At 38.5% G+C, this 16,371-nt stretch overlaps 1 protein-coding gene across 1 annotated transcript in view; it reads left to right on the top strand.

Annotated features, from left to right (window-relative positions):
* The window catches only part of LOC126463715 (DNA-dependent protein kinase catalytic subunit-like), a 475,012-nt gene that overhangs the window by 449,247 nt on the left and 9,394 nt on the right, over window positions 1-16,371 (top strand). The window contains exons 50-51 of the mRNA XM_050096185.1: window positions 11,489-11,769; window positions 14,012-14,158. Of these exons, the coding sequence (XP_049952142.1) occupies window positions 11,489-11,769; window positions 14,012-14,158 (428 nt within the window). The remainder of the gene's footprint in view (window positions 1-11,488; window positions 11,770-14,011; window positions 14,159-16,371) is intronic.

Below are 16,371 nucleotides of genomic sequence, written 5' to 3'. Positions count from 1 at the left end.
AGCGCCCATGCTATGACCTGGTGTGTTTGACCAGCCTCCAGTCGCCGTAGTATTCTACCCCTCATAACGTCATCAGTATGTGTTCTTTGAGCCATTTTCAACACACAATCACCACTAGCACGTCTGAAAAGTCTGTACACTTACTCGCTGCACCGTACTCTGACATGCACCAACACACCTTTACATGTGTGGACTGCTGCCAGCGCCACCGTGCGGCAACCGCAGGTCAAATGCACCACATGGTCATATCCTGACGTGATTTAAACCCACAAACCACCGACCAGAGTGTTGTTTCACCATGTATCAGCATTATCCTTAATTTATGAGCATGAGTGTAGACTACTGGGCCAGTAGGATCCACTTCTTTCTTTCTTCAAGCAGGAAGCACTATTATGTACCCAAAATATTTCCACAAGCTTGGCAACTTTCAGAGTACCTAGAGTTGAACAAAGTGGGTACAAAGAGTATCAGAAGAAGAGAATTCTTGATTCTGCTACTACATATGGTCCTAAAAGAATAGCATATTCTTCCAAATGAGACAAATCCATCCTAAGAAATAAGACTTTTGCCACAACATGTGAGGAAAAATTGTGTATTTTCCTGTTCTCAAACTTGAACAAGACCTTTTGCACTTTCCTTAGATTAGAGATTAGATTAGTTTATCATTCCATAGATCTGTGTTGAGGAGATCCTTGTGGATATATATATATATATATATATATATATATATATATATATATATATATATATATATATATATATAAAAAAAACAAAGATGAGGTGACTTACCAAACGAAAGTGCTGGCAGGTCGATAGACACACAAACAAACACAAACATACACACAAAATTCAAGCTTTCGCAACAAACTGTTGCCTCGTCAGGAAAGAGGGAAGGAGAGGGAAAGACGAAAGGAAGTGGGTTTTAAGGGAGAGGGTAAGAAGTCGTTCCAATCCCGGGAGCGGAAAGACTTATCTTAGGGGGAAAAAAGGACAGGTATACACTCTCACACACCCACATATCCATCCACACATACAGACACAAGCAGACCTTGACTGCCAGTTGTTTTCCATCCTTGGTGCATCCCAGGGTTCGGAAGTTGTCTACACTGATGGTTCGATGTTTACTGGTCATGTAGACTTTGCTTATACTCATGTGGTACATACTGAACTGCTTTTCTTGCCAAATGGCTGTAGTGTTTTCACTGTGGAGTTGGTAGCCATCTCTTGTGCTCTTGAGCACATCCGCTTCTGCTCTGGTGGGTCCTTCATCATCTGCGGCGTCTCCTAGGGCAGTTGGCAAGCTCTCGATCGGTGCTTTCCTTGCCACCCCTCACTCATTACTATTCAGGATTCCCAGTACCCCTAGAACAGTGTGGACACTCAGTGATATTCGTCTGGACCCGGGCCACATCGGGATCCCGCGAAACGAACTTACCAATAGCCTGGCCCAACTGGCTTATAGTAAACCAACTTTTGAGATCAGTATTCCAGAAACAGACCTCCGATTGCTATTACACCGTAAAGTTCTAGGTGCCTGGGATACTGAATGTCTCATTCTGACTTCAACAAACAAATTACACATGATAAAGGAGACTATGAATCTATGGAGGTCCTCCATGCAGGCATTGTGCAGGGACTGTAGTGTCCTTTGCTGTCTCCAAACTGGCCATACTAGGCTGACTCATGGTCATCTCCTCCATAGTGAGGACCCACCCCACTGTCGTTGTGGCACTCATTTAATGACACTCCACATTTTGCTGGACTGTCCCAATCTAGCTGCCCTGCAGCAGACTCTTGATCTCCTTGACTCGGTACCCCTGGTGTTAAGAGACGATGCCCCATTGGCTGACTTAGTTTTACGTGTTATTTGTTAAGTGGGCTTTTACCACTCTCTTTGAGGGAGAGACCCTTCACCTTATCAGCCCCTTGAGGGATTGGCAGAACAGTGTTGCCTCCTCTGCCCAGACCGAACTGCAGCTGTCTGGGCTTGATGGCCAGCCCAGACCTCACCCTACCTTATATTTTACCTTTTACTCCACATTTAGCTGGATTATCCCCTCCCCCCCCCCCCCCCTCAATCTTATGTTATCTGTTAGACTTGTTCCTCTTTTGTCTCTCTGGGCTTCTCTTGCCCTGTCCATGTTGCTAGTCTTTCCAAGGCAATAAGCAGCGGGGGATGCGGGATGGATGTCCCATCATTGTACTCTGCTTTCAGGAGCATCCAGCTGCTCCATAGATGGGGCACCATGCTTGCCTTTCTTCATCTGTCTTCCTTTCGTCCCTTACCTTAGCTTCACTGACAGTGGTAAATCTTGGGGATTTCTTCCCCTGGGTTTCACGTAGTAAGCTATCTCTAATCAACAGTCACACAGACCTGTCTGTTAGAGGTCACAGGAACTGATGATGACCTAGTAGTTTGGTCCATTTAAGCATTCAACCAACCAAACAAACAAACTTACCGTGTGAGGATACAATACTTCTTTTCCTTTATCATCTCTATATTAATTTATACAGCTTGGATTCCACCACGAAACAGTCAGAAATGGCCTTGGACAGGCATGACAAGGAACACCGAAAGTCTTTATTAAATCACTGCTAGTATAATCAGCGAAGCACATTTTGTTCCTCACTTAACATTTGGCACTGTAGGGCCCAGCAAGGTAACGGCTGAAGGTACAGACAGGTGAGCTGCTTGCACATAGAACCGTTGACATGAGACACTGACTCAGCAACAGTGCAGGCTTGGCTTGGCACAGAACAGCCAGCAGGTGATGTTATTGAGCATAGTGAATAGTCACAGTGCTGCCCAGAATCTGACTTCAAATTACTGGCTGGACTCTTGCAATGGTGAGCAATCCAAAGGAGGTGGTGACTGGAGCAGTGTTGGTTACCAGGACTGGCCACACAAGTGGACGTCCCATCCTTCACAGCCTGAGAGCAGCAGAGTTATGACAGTTGTGCAGATGGACACAGACTGGGTGCCACTCACTCCCCAGCAGGCCAAACACACTGACCATCTGGTACAGCATTTGTTAAATACTGCTTCCATGCAGTGATGCTATGGTGTCACTAGGAACCATCTGGAACAGAGTAATGGCGAGGTCTAGCGTAATTTATGGTGTGTGTCAATGATGTGGACGTCAGTCATGCTGGAATGGCTTCTTGAAAGCCGGCGTCACAGAAGTCTTGCTGCTTCAGAGAGCCGCTGATTAATCATGGGTGATGGCCTGCTGCTGTTTATGTCCATAGCTAGTGGCCTGATGTCAGCACTCGTACCCTGACTATTCATGAACTGATCACACAATTCAGTGACCAGCACCTGCCATCTGTGTTCTCATTACAGTTCTGCATGATGACTTCTGCTGCAAGTCATCCTGTAGCTTTAACCATTACAATCTTCTCCCTTCTGCAAAGAAAACTTGTCCTCAAATTTTGGCTGGAACATAGTCACTGTTTTATTTATAATTATATACACTTCATTTTTCCCTTCCTGGTGTCAGTTTATGTTTATCACCATTTACACCTATTTTCTTTATCTATCATGCTAACACTTGGCTCATATCTGAGTTTCTGTGTCTTATCTGCGTGCTCTTCACCTCAGCTCATTTTTAGAGTCCATTTGCAACTACATCCGTTCACATTGTGGGAAAGTAATGCTATTCAGGAAAGGTGGGCTACCTGTGTAAACACATTAGCCTTCCCACTTAATGCTCATGTGTGGAAATTCTCATCTCTCACATTCTGCTGTCATATACATTGCATATGTCTAGTAACTAACTAGAAAAAATGTGAAAAAATTTCTGTATATCATGTTAAGATAATCTTGTATTTTACTCAAACTCTGGCACTAACCTCAGGAAAATCGGGCACCCCTTGCCCGTATAACTAATTTACATAATATATCTAAAAACAAAGATGCTGTAACTTACCAAACGAAAGTGTTGGTATGTTGATAGAGACAAAAAACACACAAACACACACACAAATTACAAGCTTTTGCAACCCACGGTTGCTTCATCAGGAAAGAGGGAAGGAGAGGGAAAGACGAAAGGATGTGGGTTTTAAGGGAGAGGGTAAGGAGTCATTCCAATCCCGGGAGCAGAAAGACTTACCTTAGGGGGAAAAAAAGGACAGGTATACACTCGCACACCACACATATCCATCCGCACATATACAGACACAGGCAGCATTACATAATATATATGCATACTGTCCTGTCATCTTATCATTATGAACTAATCAACAATGAAAACTATTTGCAATAGAAAGGAGTCATAATCTTGATTTTATTGAACTGGCAGAACTCTGTAAGAAACACAATTCACGAACTTCATAATCACAACACATCAATAAACATATGTAATACTTCATCATACTCATAATTCTAACATCTCACATTGCGATAAATCCCCAATACTTCATAGTAAACCTGAATATTTTCACCAACAGATACCTCTAATACCAAGAGTAAATAAGTAGTCCAGTGTCCCCATTTCACTAAGTTCTCCACTACCAAGGACTTAACTTCTTAGGTCACTATCACTTTCCAGCTACCCTCCTGTACCCATAATACATACTACTTCTTGGGCTACCATCCTGCCTATGACTCATCTTTGGAAAGCTTCATAAAACTTTTCCATCATGTTCTCCCCTAAAAATGAATTTCTACAGGTATTGGAGGCGGATTTGCTGCTACTATCTGCACTGTGTCTCAGCAAATCTGGAATGTTTTAGTTGATGTCATCACATCTAACAATGACCTCCCACCCATGTGGTGCCTCAGCATATTGCTTTGGGTCAGTCACCCATAATGCGAAGACAGAAAATCCGAACCGCTCAACTCCATTGTAACACTTAAAAACCATGCTTTACTTGATCAGTGCAGAGCTATCAATAGTTACATCTGTGTTGTTATGAAACACACTAGATTCCAAACAAAAAACTATTCCACTTAATCTGAGAGCTCCTCCAACCTCTTATCTGAATTTTAACTATTTACAGCTCTCTTTATATTAGATTAGATTTACTTTCATTTCAATTGATCTGTAATGAGGAGGTCCTCCAGGATGTAGAACATGTCAGAAAAAAAAATAATACATGACAAATATTTACAACTGAAACAAATAAGCTAATGTACCTTCCACAGGTCCCAAGTGGAATGATCGTCATTTTTTTAATGAACGCTGTATGAAAGAATCATTGTACAAACACTAATGCACTGAATTTAAAATTTAAAAAAATGTTTTTTATTAATTTATAGGGTAATAAACATGTAATAGAACTACTACAATACTTATTTACAGTGAAACATTACTGAACTGAAATGGTGCAGAAGTTAGATTGTACTTATATACTGTAAAAAGTAAAACTGACAACTACTTCAGCCTATTCCTAAATCATCTCAGTATCCAGTGTAAGCCAGGCATACTCCCAAAACTTCCTTGTGTAATGACCACTTCGTCAACAAATTACATTCATGTAACTCAGTGCATGGGGCTGAATGTCATTGTGTACAAGTTACTGCTGTTAGAGGGAGGCCTATGGCCTTTGCCAAATACTTCAACTGAGTCTACCCCTGACATAGTGAACAACAAGTCTATGAAGGATACACAGCTACAGACTGTATGGATTCCACGAGTGAAAAAACTCTGTGCAGCTACTCACTTCTGTTATAGTCCCTGTTGAATCTTCAGCACCCTATCTTCTGTCCATCCACATTTGCTCTGTATTGAATCATATTATTTTTCTTTTCTTTTCTGATATATAAGCTATATGTAAACTGAACGAGCTATAAACCAAAGACACCATCGAAAGTAAATTAAAGAGATGTTTTGTGGTAAGGTAATGTTTTGATACATCGTTAAATATCTGTGTGAAACAAAGTAAGAAATACGCTCTTCAATTTATTAATTCATGTATCTTCACCCTTTTGTTTTGGGAATTGGTTGTGAACAGACATATGCTGGGATCCGTTGTACCAGCATTGTTAAAGACTTGTATTTTAACCATTCATTAAAAGTATTATAAAAAGCAATTATAAAATGAATATTTATTTGCTTGGTTACAAGTTCAGCTCCTATCTGTTCATTATTTCACTTGCTGCAGAGATCCTACATCAAGAGGTTCGGTGCAGATAAGAATAATTAACGCCACATCTGGAACAGCGTTCCTGCATCAATATTACCACACTCAAGACTAAACATAATAGAATTAATGTGCAGACTTGATAAGCACCTATTGAACTTGGTTTACTTATACAAAAAATATTGTGCTTCGTGTGTTTAAGAACTTGTAGACAGTTCAGCAATTTCAATGGTTGTGGTGATTATTTGGTACCGCACACTACTGGAGGTAGCAGCATATAATGCAAATTATGTTTGTTGACCTTGAATGTAATGATATTTAAGATCTGTTGATATTGGTATCAGTTAAAGTTCACCCAAGATTGTGCACAGATTCATAAATTACCTTCAAAATTTTCTCAACTATTCTTTTCAATTAGTTTTTCCAATTATTCAAGCAATTATTAATCCATTTCCACATCCCTATTTACCTCCCTCTCCAGAAATGTGCTACTACAGAACTATGGCACTGGCACCAGTCTTCTGGTCATCCATAATTTTGATCTGACACTAGTTTAATAGATAAAAAATGTTTGGTTGTGGGCTGAGTTCTCTGACAAGCAGCAAAAGCAGGTCTGTGTGAGGATATAATACTTCTTTATTTGCTTCTTTGCTAATTTATACAGCTTGGATTCCACCAAGAAACTATTCAGAAGTGGCTGTGGACAGGCTTGAGAAGGAACTCCACAAGTGTTTAATTATTACATCCTGCTAGTACAGTCAGTTAAGTGCATTTTCTTCTTCACATAATATTTGGCAGTGTAGGCCCAGCGAGGTAATGGCTGGAGGTGCAGACAGATGCAGGTTGTGTCCTTGGTGCTTACACAGTGTAGCACCGTCATGGCACTCTGACTTGGCGACGGTGTGGACACTGCATGTGGCTCAGCTGCAGTATGGAGCAGGCAGTGGGTGACATTGGCCAGTGAAGTGGAAGGTCACAGTGTTGCCCAGAATGTGACTGCAAATTGCTGGCTGGACTTTGGAGGTGACGACCAATCATGAAAGTTGGTGGCTGGAGCAGTGTTGGCTGATTGAGCTGAGCAGACAGGCTGAGGTCCCTCCTTTGCGGTGCATTGGTGACAAAGTTGTGATGACAGTGCAGAGGGGCGCAAACTGGTTGCATACGCTTACAGGCTGGTACGGCCATAGTTAAATACTGCTTCCTTGTGATTACAGTTGGGGAAGGCATGACACTTTGGTGTCACTTGAAACCATCTGGAACAGGGCAATGGCTGGCATCTGGCGGCATGCATCAACAACATGGAAGGTAGTTGTGCATTGTTCTGGAGTGGCTTTTGAATGCTGGCCCCAGAGTGCTGACACCTGGCACAGTGGTATGGCCTGATATTGGCACTCAAGGTATGAAGACAAAGGAGCTGATCACACAGTTCAGTGACCAGCACCTGCTGTCTGGCTGTGTCCTCATTGTGGTCAAGAGCTATGACTTCTGCTCCAAGCTCTCCTATAGTTTTATCCATTGCACAAAGGCATTTAGACTTGGAACTGTCCAATGATCTACCACAATGTTACATAACTGAAATAAGGTGGTGTAAATAGACAGGACCATTCCCAAAACCCAGCAGTTCAATTCCCTGAAGATGACCGCAGCAAATACAGTCAAAAAGTCAGCTGTTTAGATTCTAATGCTACCCTGTTGGTGGACACCATAAATAGAATTGATGAGGAGAAATTGCAGGGCATGTGTGCAAGAACTAATTCATTATCAATATACATAATGAAAGACAGTCATAGTAAATAATACTCATCTTTTGATTCTGGCTGTATTTGTTGTTTCTCGTTGTCCTGAAAATAAATCGTTGTATGATTTCGCCAAGGGGGTGTCTGGATTGTGAAGGTGTCTATGAACAATATGTTGTCCTCTTCTTGCTCTCAGTATTCTAGCATAACTCATTCATCCAATAAAATTGTCAATAATGCTGATCTCAAATTTGAGTAATCAGGTGAAATATAACTTCTTTAAATGAAACACCAGTTGATATCACTGTAGTGTGTATTCTTCACTTTTAAATACCATTTTCCACATTTCTTAATACATTGACAATACAATCCACATGGAGACCAGTTCCATTTCAGTTCCTCTTCTCCACTGCTCCAAATCACCCCTCTATGGAAAGAGTAACTTAATCCAAAGATTACATTGATAGCTCACAGAACATGATTCATGTCAATATTTGCTCACATATGACATATAAGTAAAATAGTTAACAACTAATAGTAATTTCATTTTAAGTTTCAGCAATCAGTTAGTTTTGGAAACCATAAATTACAGTGGGTTTTTAACAGTTTTGTGTGATTTTAAGATCAAAATTCTCTGCCAATAACTGCTAAGTGGCAATGCAATTAGCCACAAGTGATAATCAGTGTTCTCAGTAGAAAATAAAAATAAATATTTTTTGAGATTGAGGGCATTTTGTGGTCTAGACGTCCGATTTTTACCCCATTTTCAACTTTCTTCCCCCCCCCCCCCCCCCCTTTCCCCCTCCTTAAAAGGTGAAATCAAAAGGTAACTCACACAGCACAAGAGGGTACTAAGGAAAGTGGCACATAAGGTTGTAAAGTGCGCTGTGCACTGGTAGGGTGGTGGACGTGGTTCAGGTAATTGAGTCGTCCGAAGCCGACCAGACCAAAAAATTATTAAAATATATGAGCATAGCTGCGGTTGAAACCTCTGAAAAGTGATTTTTTTTTCAAAATGGCGGCTTTTTGAAAATAGCAAAAAAACTGACCTTTTTGGGCATTCAAAGGTTCATAAAAAAATTGGTATTTTGAAAATTCTTTAACTTTTAGTGATTCTGACCACAGCCAGTTCAGTTCTCTATGAAAATAGCTAAGCAGCATCAAAATTGGATGAGTTCTTTTTCGACAATCCAAACACCCAGCAAAAAATGTGATTTTTTAGGAAATCACTTTTTAAGTTTTTGAAAGGGTTTGTGTCAGTTTCTTGGGACTTATCATCAGTCTGTGATGCCTGGAGCATACAGTATTACTTCCTTGATCTCATAAATCTTGTTCGCATGCACCGCTTCCTCTTGGCTGCAGATCTGCTCTCTGTAGATGAGCAGTGCTCTGAGCATACAAGGCGGTCTGCATTGCACATTTTGCAGAATTCATACTCCATGTTGCTAAGTTGAATGCCCATGATCTTCAAAAATGGACTCTTTGTAGAGTTTTGAGTATTCACACCAACACATCTTTCCATTAAATTGTCGATTGATAGATCCTTGTATACAAGTCTGAGTGCCAGTCTGATGACCAAGTATTTCGACATATGAAATAGTTTATGGGCAAAATGGTTTTGCCCACATGTTCTCCATAATATAAGGTATTGAAATATGCAATAAAAAAATCGATTTTTGTAAACTTCCAGACCAGAAAACTCCTTAAACAAAGATAAATAAATGTGACATGAGAAATATGGGTTCCAAAGATTGAAATAAATCAATAAACTCGCATTGACAAAATGTACTTAACCAATGTTACTAAATATTATGAGAACATAAAGTGTATTGTGTTGTACAATTAGTTACAGCCTTGTCACCATCCACTATACACTAGCATTACACTGGTGTAGGCTCAATATAAGATGCAAATACAGTCAAAATATTTGCTTTGTAGTTGTTTACAGTCTTTAAATGACCCTTCTTTCTCAGCATATAAGTAGTATTATAAATTGTTAATTCCAGTTGTGCTACTTTCTTGTTTATAGATGGTTCTTCTTCTGTGTGAATATTGTATTTGTCATTACTAGAACATCAGTCACACAAAAACCAACAATAGTTTTTGATTAAGATTCATTAATTGCCATTCTCCATTGGCTAATTCTGACACTGCCATTAAAATAATTTTACACTGTCACTTCTCCAGGAGCAACATCCACTATATATCCTGAAGCTCTTCATAAAACTTAACTATATCGTATTTCAGAATATAATTCAGTCATTGGTTGCACAATTATGTTTATTTTGCATTACTGATTGTGACAGGTTAAACGGTCTTCTCCAGACATCTGCACAATTTGGGATAATATAAATCATAAGAACTTGGCCATAACTTGTATGTAAAGTATAAGAAGTGTATTACAAAGAACTTATTTAATATTGAATTAGAAGAGGTCAATACCTTCCTCACAGAAGCATAAGGCCCTGCGATACTACAGTTGCTAAGAAAATAAAAATAACAACTATGAATGAAATCATATATCTGTTTTCCTCTCACACTTACTAACCATATCGCAGTGAAACATATTGGTTCTGAATGCCTTCACACTTGGATATGAACAGTGAATATTATGTCTGTCTAGAACTTCAGTTTATCAACCCCTGTCTAAAGTTTCCATACACCATTATTACTCCTTTTACTTGCACCCTCTGCTTGACCTCATTTGAACTATTTATGAGACTTCATCATATTATTGTTTACACACCTCATTCCTTCTTTGTCTCTGTGGTTTCCGAAACAGCAAGCCTTGTTCTCTCAAATTCTATAATAGTTCAGTTTGCTTCTCTGACATTTCCTGGATGTTGCATGTTAGATATCTCATTATCCTCCCACACCAGGCCATCATTTAGTTCATTCATTCATGTGTTCCCTCTTTATTTCTTTTCATGTTTAATATGTGCACCCACAGTGCTTGAGTGCAGTGAATGGGCAGTTTTCTTTTGGTTCTCTTGATAGCAGATTTGGAATCATGGTTGACCTCTCTAGATGGGTCGGCTTCAGTTTGCGTATTATGGATCAGACATTGTCTATTCCTATGCTAATACCTTTCTGGCTTGGATGCCCTTGCCAGTAGCTACACAACCTCCAGCACAGATCCCAACTTCATCGAAACATACCAGTCTTCCTTTCCCAACACTGAAGATGTGTTTGATAACATTGTATCCTCAGTGCTAAACATTTTATTAGACTATGTTTTATACTCTAAAATGAGAGCAATTCAAAATTTCCTGGTAACCTGTCTTCCATTGTGGGCAACAGTTAGGTGAGCCATGGGTCTGTGTGTCACAGAACCACTATTCCATTTGTTGGAAACTAGATTTCATACAGTTTTCCTCCCAGTAATTAAATAAACAAATTATGTTACATATTGTTTTGTGTTGTTTATTATTTGGTTATCATTTATTTTTACAAACATTTTGCAGGAAGATGTTTGTAAATAAGTGTAGGCACTTACAGATTTGCGAAGTGTGAGTGTTTGCTTTTAAACCTTTGCAGGTTTCATTAACACTGAATGTTTCTCTTGTTATTGGATTTCTGTAATTATTACATTCAGATGAAGTGTTTTTCCATTCTTAGATAATATAAGTGCTTTTTTGTTTTGTTTTCTATTTTTCTTTCTTTCACAGGCGTGTCATTTGGAATGTAAGCACAACAGCAGAAATCTTCTTTACAAAACGTCACCGCTTTGCTTCTAGTTACGCAACCATGTGTATTGGTCAGTGGTTGCTTGGTATAGGTGACAGAAACCTTGGCAACTGCTTGGTGTTTCCTCACAGTGGAGAGTGCCTAGGTGTTGACTTTGGGTATGCATTTGGAACAGCTACAGAATTCCTCCCAGTGCCAGAACTTATGCCATTCAGGTTAACTCCGCATATCGTTAACTTAATGGAACCACACAAGACTTCAGGTAATTTATTGAAAAAGGAACAGAATATTTTGCATTAATTTTTGTACTTCCATTGGATAACTGTGTTTCAAAATATATATTTTGGTCAATACATTTAACATCTGCATTTATGGCAATTGACAGGTAATTAAGTCTTTAGAGAGTGTACACTCATGAGCAACTGATTTAGAAATAATTAGTTTGTTTGAGAGGTGGTGGACAGAGAGAGAGAGGGAGAGAGAGAGAGAGAGAGAGAGAGAGAGAGAGAGAGAGAGAGAGAGAGAGAGAGCACTCCTGTGGCCCCAGTAAATACAACAGTCTAGCTGGAGTGTAGTCATACCTCGTTTGTACTGCTTGTCAGCATGATAATTAAGTGACTTAGCTCAAAGCACACAATATCAGCATATTTTCGTATGGATGCCCAAGATGATACACACTGCTGGCCGGCGTGGCCGTGCGGTTCTAGGCGCTACAGTCTGGAGCCGAGCGACCGCTACGGTCGCAGGTTCGAATCCTGCCTCGGGCATGGATGTGTGTGATGTCTTTAGGTTAGTTAGGTTTAATTAGTTCTAAGTTCTAGGCGACTGATGACCTCAGAAGTTAAGTCGCATAGTGCTCAGAGCCATTTGAACCATGATACACACTATCTCCAAGGACATATTGGCACTCGAAATTTCATATGCCAGTTTATCAAGGATTTACCATGATTATCTCAATTCAGTAATACCATCGGAGTTGTGTACTACAACATAGTAATGACACCACATTGTTGACAGTCATCAGCTGACAGGTGGATTCAGTGCAGTACATCACTTGCCACTTCTATGCTAGACAACAACTAGTGAGCAACCATACCATCCAGAACAAGATTCTCCCTGTAAGACATTGGATTCTCAAAGCATGTTTTTTTTTTTGGGGGGGGGGGGGGGGGGGGGGCATGATTGGAATTCCTTCGCTCAATCGTTGTTTCTTATCAATATACAGATTGAAGTTTATAGAAATAAATAGAAATAAGGGATTCCTCATTCCTGCACATTTTGTAATATGTGCATATGGTTGTGCTCTGTTTGGTCTTGTGTTCAAGTGTTGTCATTATGCTTAAGTGAACTCGCTCATTATTCAACGTTTTGTATAATCAGTATAAATATTTAGAGTGGATGACTAAGAGTGTTATTTTATTATGTGAATCCTTGATAGGCTTTGTTTTTGTGTAAATGTTTATTTCATGTGTAAGTTATTCATCAATTCATAATATTTTGATTCAGTGTACTATAGAGTCTAGGAAAGGTGTATCATTTGTATTTCATACTCTTTGCCGATGTGACATTTGTACACCACAAGATGGAAGAAATGATGTTTAAAACGTGTGAAATCAAAAAAGGACCAAGAAAATGTTAAGTGTGTGAATAACAATAAAAAAATGGAATTCAGTGTTAAAAGTGGAAGTGACAGGATTATAAATTCTGAACACTTATTTACATAATTTATTTTAGAACAAAATTTTCCAGTCATTTGAGGTTACAAGTCACCTGTTCAGACAAATGTTCCCAGACAGCAATGTAGCTGGAAAAAAAAATTGCGCAGGAACAAATATTATAGGAGAAAGAGCGAAAAAGGAAGAAGAAGAAACCATAGAACCCTTTAAAGATTGTCCAGTTTCTATTTCAACAGATAGTAGCAATGAAGATGACTGTAATTTATATCCTATAGTTGTTATCATTTATAACTGTTTCTGCTACAGGTAAGTGGTTGACTTTCCCTTATTTTTTGAATCATTGTTTCGGGTAGTTCTAGTATTTTCATTTGCATTTTTATAGCTAGTATATAGCTTTGCGACATTACAGGGAAAGGCTCAAATCAGTTGTCTCAATATTATATAGAAATTGACCCACGGTTTTTGCTCATTTGTATACCTCCCGATTTTTAAAACTGATTCTCCCAATTTTTGGTTTTTCGAGTTTGACAGGTACATGTTTACAAGCTATAAAAAACACAATTTCTGCTTCCAATCTACAATTGAGGCTTTCACTATATACACAAGTTAATAACAAGAATCAAGCAAATGCTGAAATGACATAGATTACACGTCCATAAAATTGAATGTGTTTATGTGATGGTTGTTTAACCAATGAGTGACCATATTTGTGAAAATTATGTTCTCTCATTCACTTCAAAAATATCTCACTTCGAAAAATCACTATTAAAATGTTGTGATGTCAGATCTTGCTCGTTTGTAACATTGATGACTTCTATGAAATTTCAGGAGTTATAGAAGAGACAATGGTACACGTTTTGCGATTGCTACGTAATAACCACCAGATATTATTGGCAACAATGAAGGTATTTGTTCAGGAACCATCATTAGATTGGCTGTTTTATGCAAAGAGGAAATCACCAGGAAATGTGCAAAGTAAGCAGACTACATCTTATACACTAATAGTAAGATAAACAGATACTCATGTGCAGCATAATAAAATAAAAGTGATCAAACTGCAGCATGGAAGGCCGGGGCGTAAATTCAGCGAAGTACAAATACTTATCTTCTTGTTTTCTTCTTTGCTGCAACAGCTGATTCTTGTAGATAATCTGAAATTATTCTGATCTGCAGACTGTGTGTGATATGTATAATAATCAATTTGAGAGACACACCATTTTAAATACACTTTTTGCCATCACATTGTTAGGACTAACAACAATTATATTTTCCGCATCGTAATCTGACAGAAGACTGACCTGCTGGCTACAAATATCTGCCAGTATTTATAGTAAACATTACAATGTATTAACTGTTATAAACAGACTTAAGTGCATTACAATTAAAAGTTTTACATTGAGTGAATTTGGATGGCAGAATATTTCTAATATACAGTTACATGTTGTTAAACACAAAGGTCACAGTACTTTTATGTTTACATAGTGAAATACTAGATGCTCAGTTTAACAGCAATTCAGTTACTTCTTTCTTTATTTATGGCCATGCTGATTAATAAGGAGAGTTTCTACCATGTATTGAGAGATGAAATTAAACATAGAATTTCATTATATAGACAAAACTTATATATCTGGCTTGGTTATCAGAAATGTAGATTTGTTTACATTTGCTAATAATGCCCTCACCATGAGTTGTACAGTTTTATCATATTAACTTGTTTCTGTAGTTCTGAGCACACAAAAAGTTTAAAACTATTTCATAGAAATATGTTTGGCTTAATATTACATTGAAATATGATGGTAGGAACGTTTGATGAATTATATTGCATTACTCATTGTTTGTGATCATGTTTTTGCAAAAGAGCCAAATTATCTTATCCATTCCTACCAATGTCAGTGGTACATTTCAATATGTAGAAGTTTATTACATACCGATAGTTACTATGACAATAGTTCCCTAAGGTGACTTTTATTCATGTCCGGGTGTTTTATATTACTGTCTTTGGTCTTTTGTTTGCATCTATGGTTACATGTATTTGTAGTAAATTCAGTATGTATGTACAAGTATAAGTATCTGAACATTAGTACTGGTTAATGAATATTCTGTCTGTGACTTAAGATGTGGGTGAAATCAACTATGAAACTTCAGAATCCCCTGAAAGATTTGCATAATACAGAAACTGAGCAACAGTTTTAAGAGCAAAAAGCTGAAAAAACTTTTTCACATCAATGAGCTGACTTGTTTTGAAAAATTGGTTAACACAAAAAAACTTTTTGTTTTACATGCAAAAAATATATATCTAAACACAATAATAAATTTCAAAAGATACATGTTATATAGAAAAATATTGTTAAACAACAGGAGACGAGGTACTGGCAGAATTGTAGCTGTGAAGGCGGGCCATGAGTGATGCTTCTGTAGCTCAGTTGGTAGAGCACTTGCCCGTGAAAGGCAAAGGTCCCGAGTTCGAGTCTTGGTCTGGCGCACAGTTTTAATCTGCCAGGAAGTTTCATAAAAGCGCACACTCCACTGCAGAGTGAAAATCTCATTCTGGAAACAGCCCCCAGGCTGTGGCTAAGCCATGTCTCTGCAATATCCTTTCTTTCAGGAGTGTTAGTTCTGCAGGTTTGCAGGAGAGCTTCAGTGAAGTTTGGAAGGTAGGAGACAAGATGCTGGCAGAATTGGAGCCGTGAAGGTGGGTTGTGAGTCGTGCTTGGGTAGCTCAGTTGACAGAGCACTTGCCCGCGAAAGGCAAAGGTCCCAAGTTCGAGTCTCTGGCACACAGTTTTAATCTGTCAGGAAGTTTCATATCAGCGCACACTCCGCTACAGAGTGAAAATCTCTTTCTGGAAACATGTAATAATGTGTAGAAAGACATATGCTAAATATCAGAATACTTTCTCATCAAAATATTACGTAACGTGGAAAAAATTACTGAGAAAGCATCTAATACAATTTAGAAAAAATATACAGTGTAATACAGAATACAATTTCTTCAAAATACAGACATGACATAGAGTAAATTATAAAATCGTGTATATGGCAGTACAAAATCTCTTATATCACAACTCAGGATGAATGTTTCAAAGACAAATGATGTAGAATAAATTAAAAAGTGGTATCCATTAACAAATGCAATGAAAAACATGTTTTACAAAAGATTAAATGTTTCACAAGATTTATTCCCTTTT

The sequence above is a fragment of the Schistocerca serialis genome, chromosome 1 (genome assembly GCF_023864345.2).
Source record: "Schistocerca serialis cubense isolate TAMUIC-IGC-003099 chromosome 1, iqSchSeri2.2, whole genome shotgun sequence".
In the NCBI taxonomy this organism is placed as follows: domain Eukaryota; kingdom Metazoa; phylum Arthropoda; class Insecta; order Orthoptera; family Acrididae; genus Schistocerca; species Schistocerca serialis.
The sequence above is the reverse complement of the archived record's forward strand: the minus strand, read 5'-3'. Positions and strand labels throughout refer to the sequence as shown.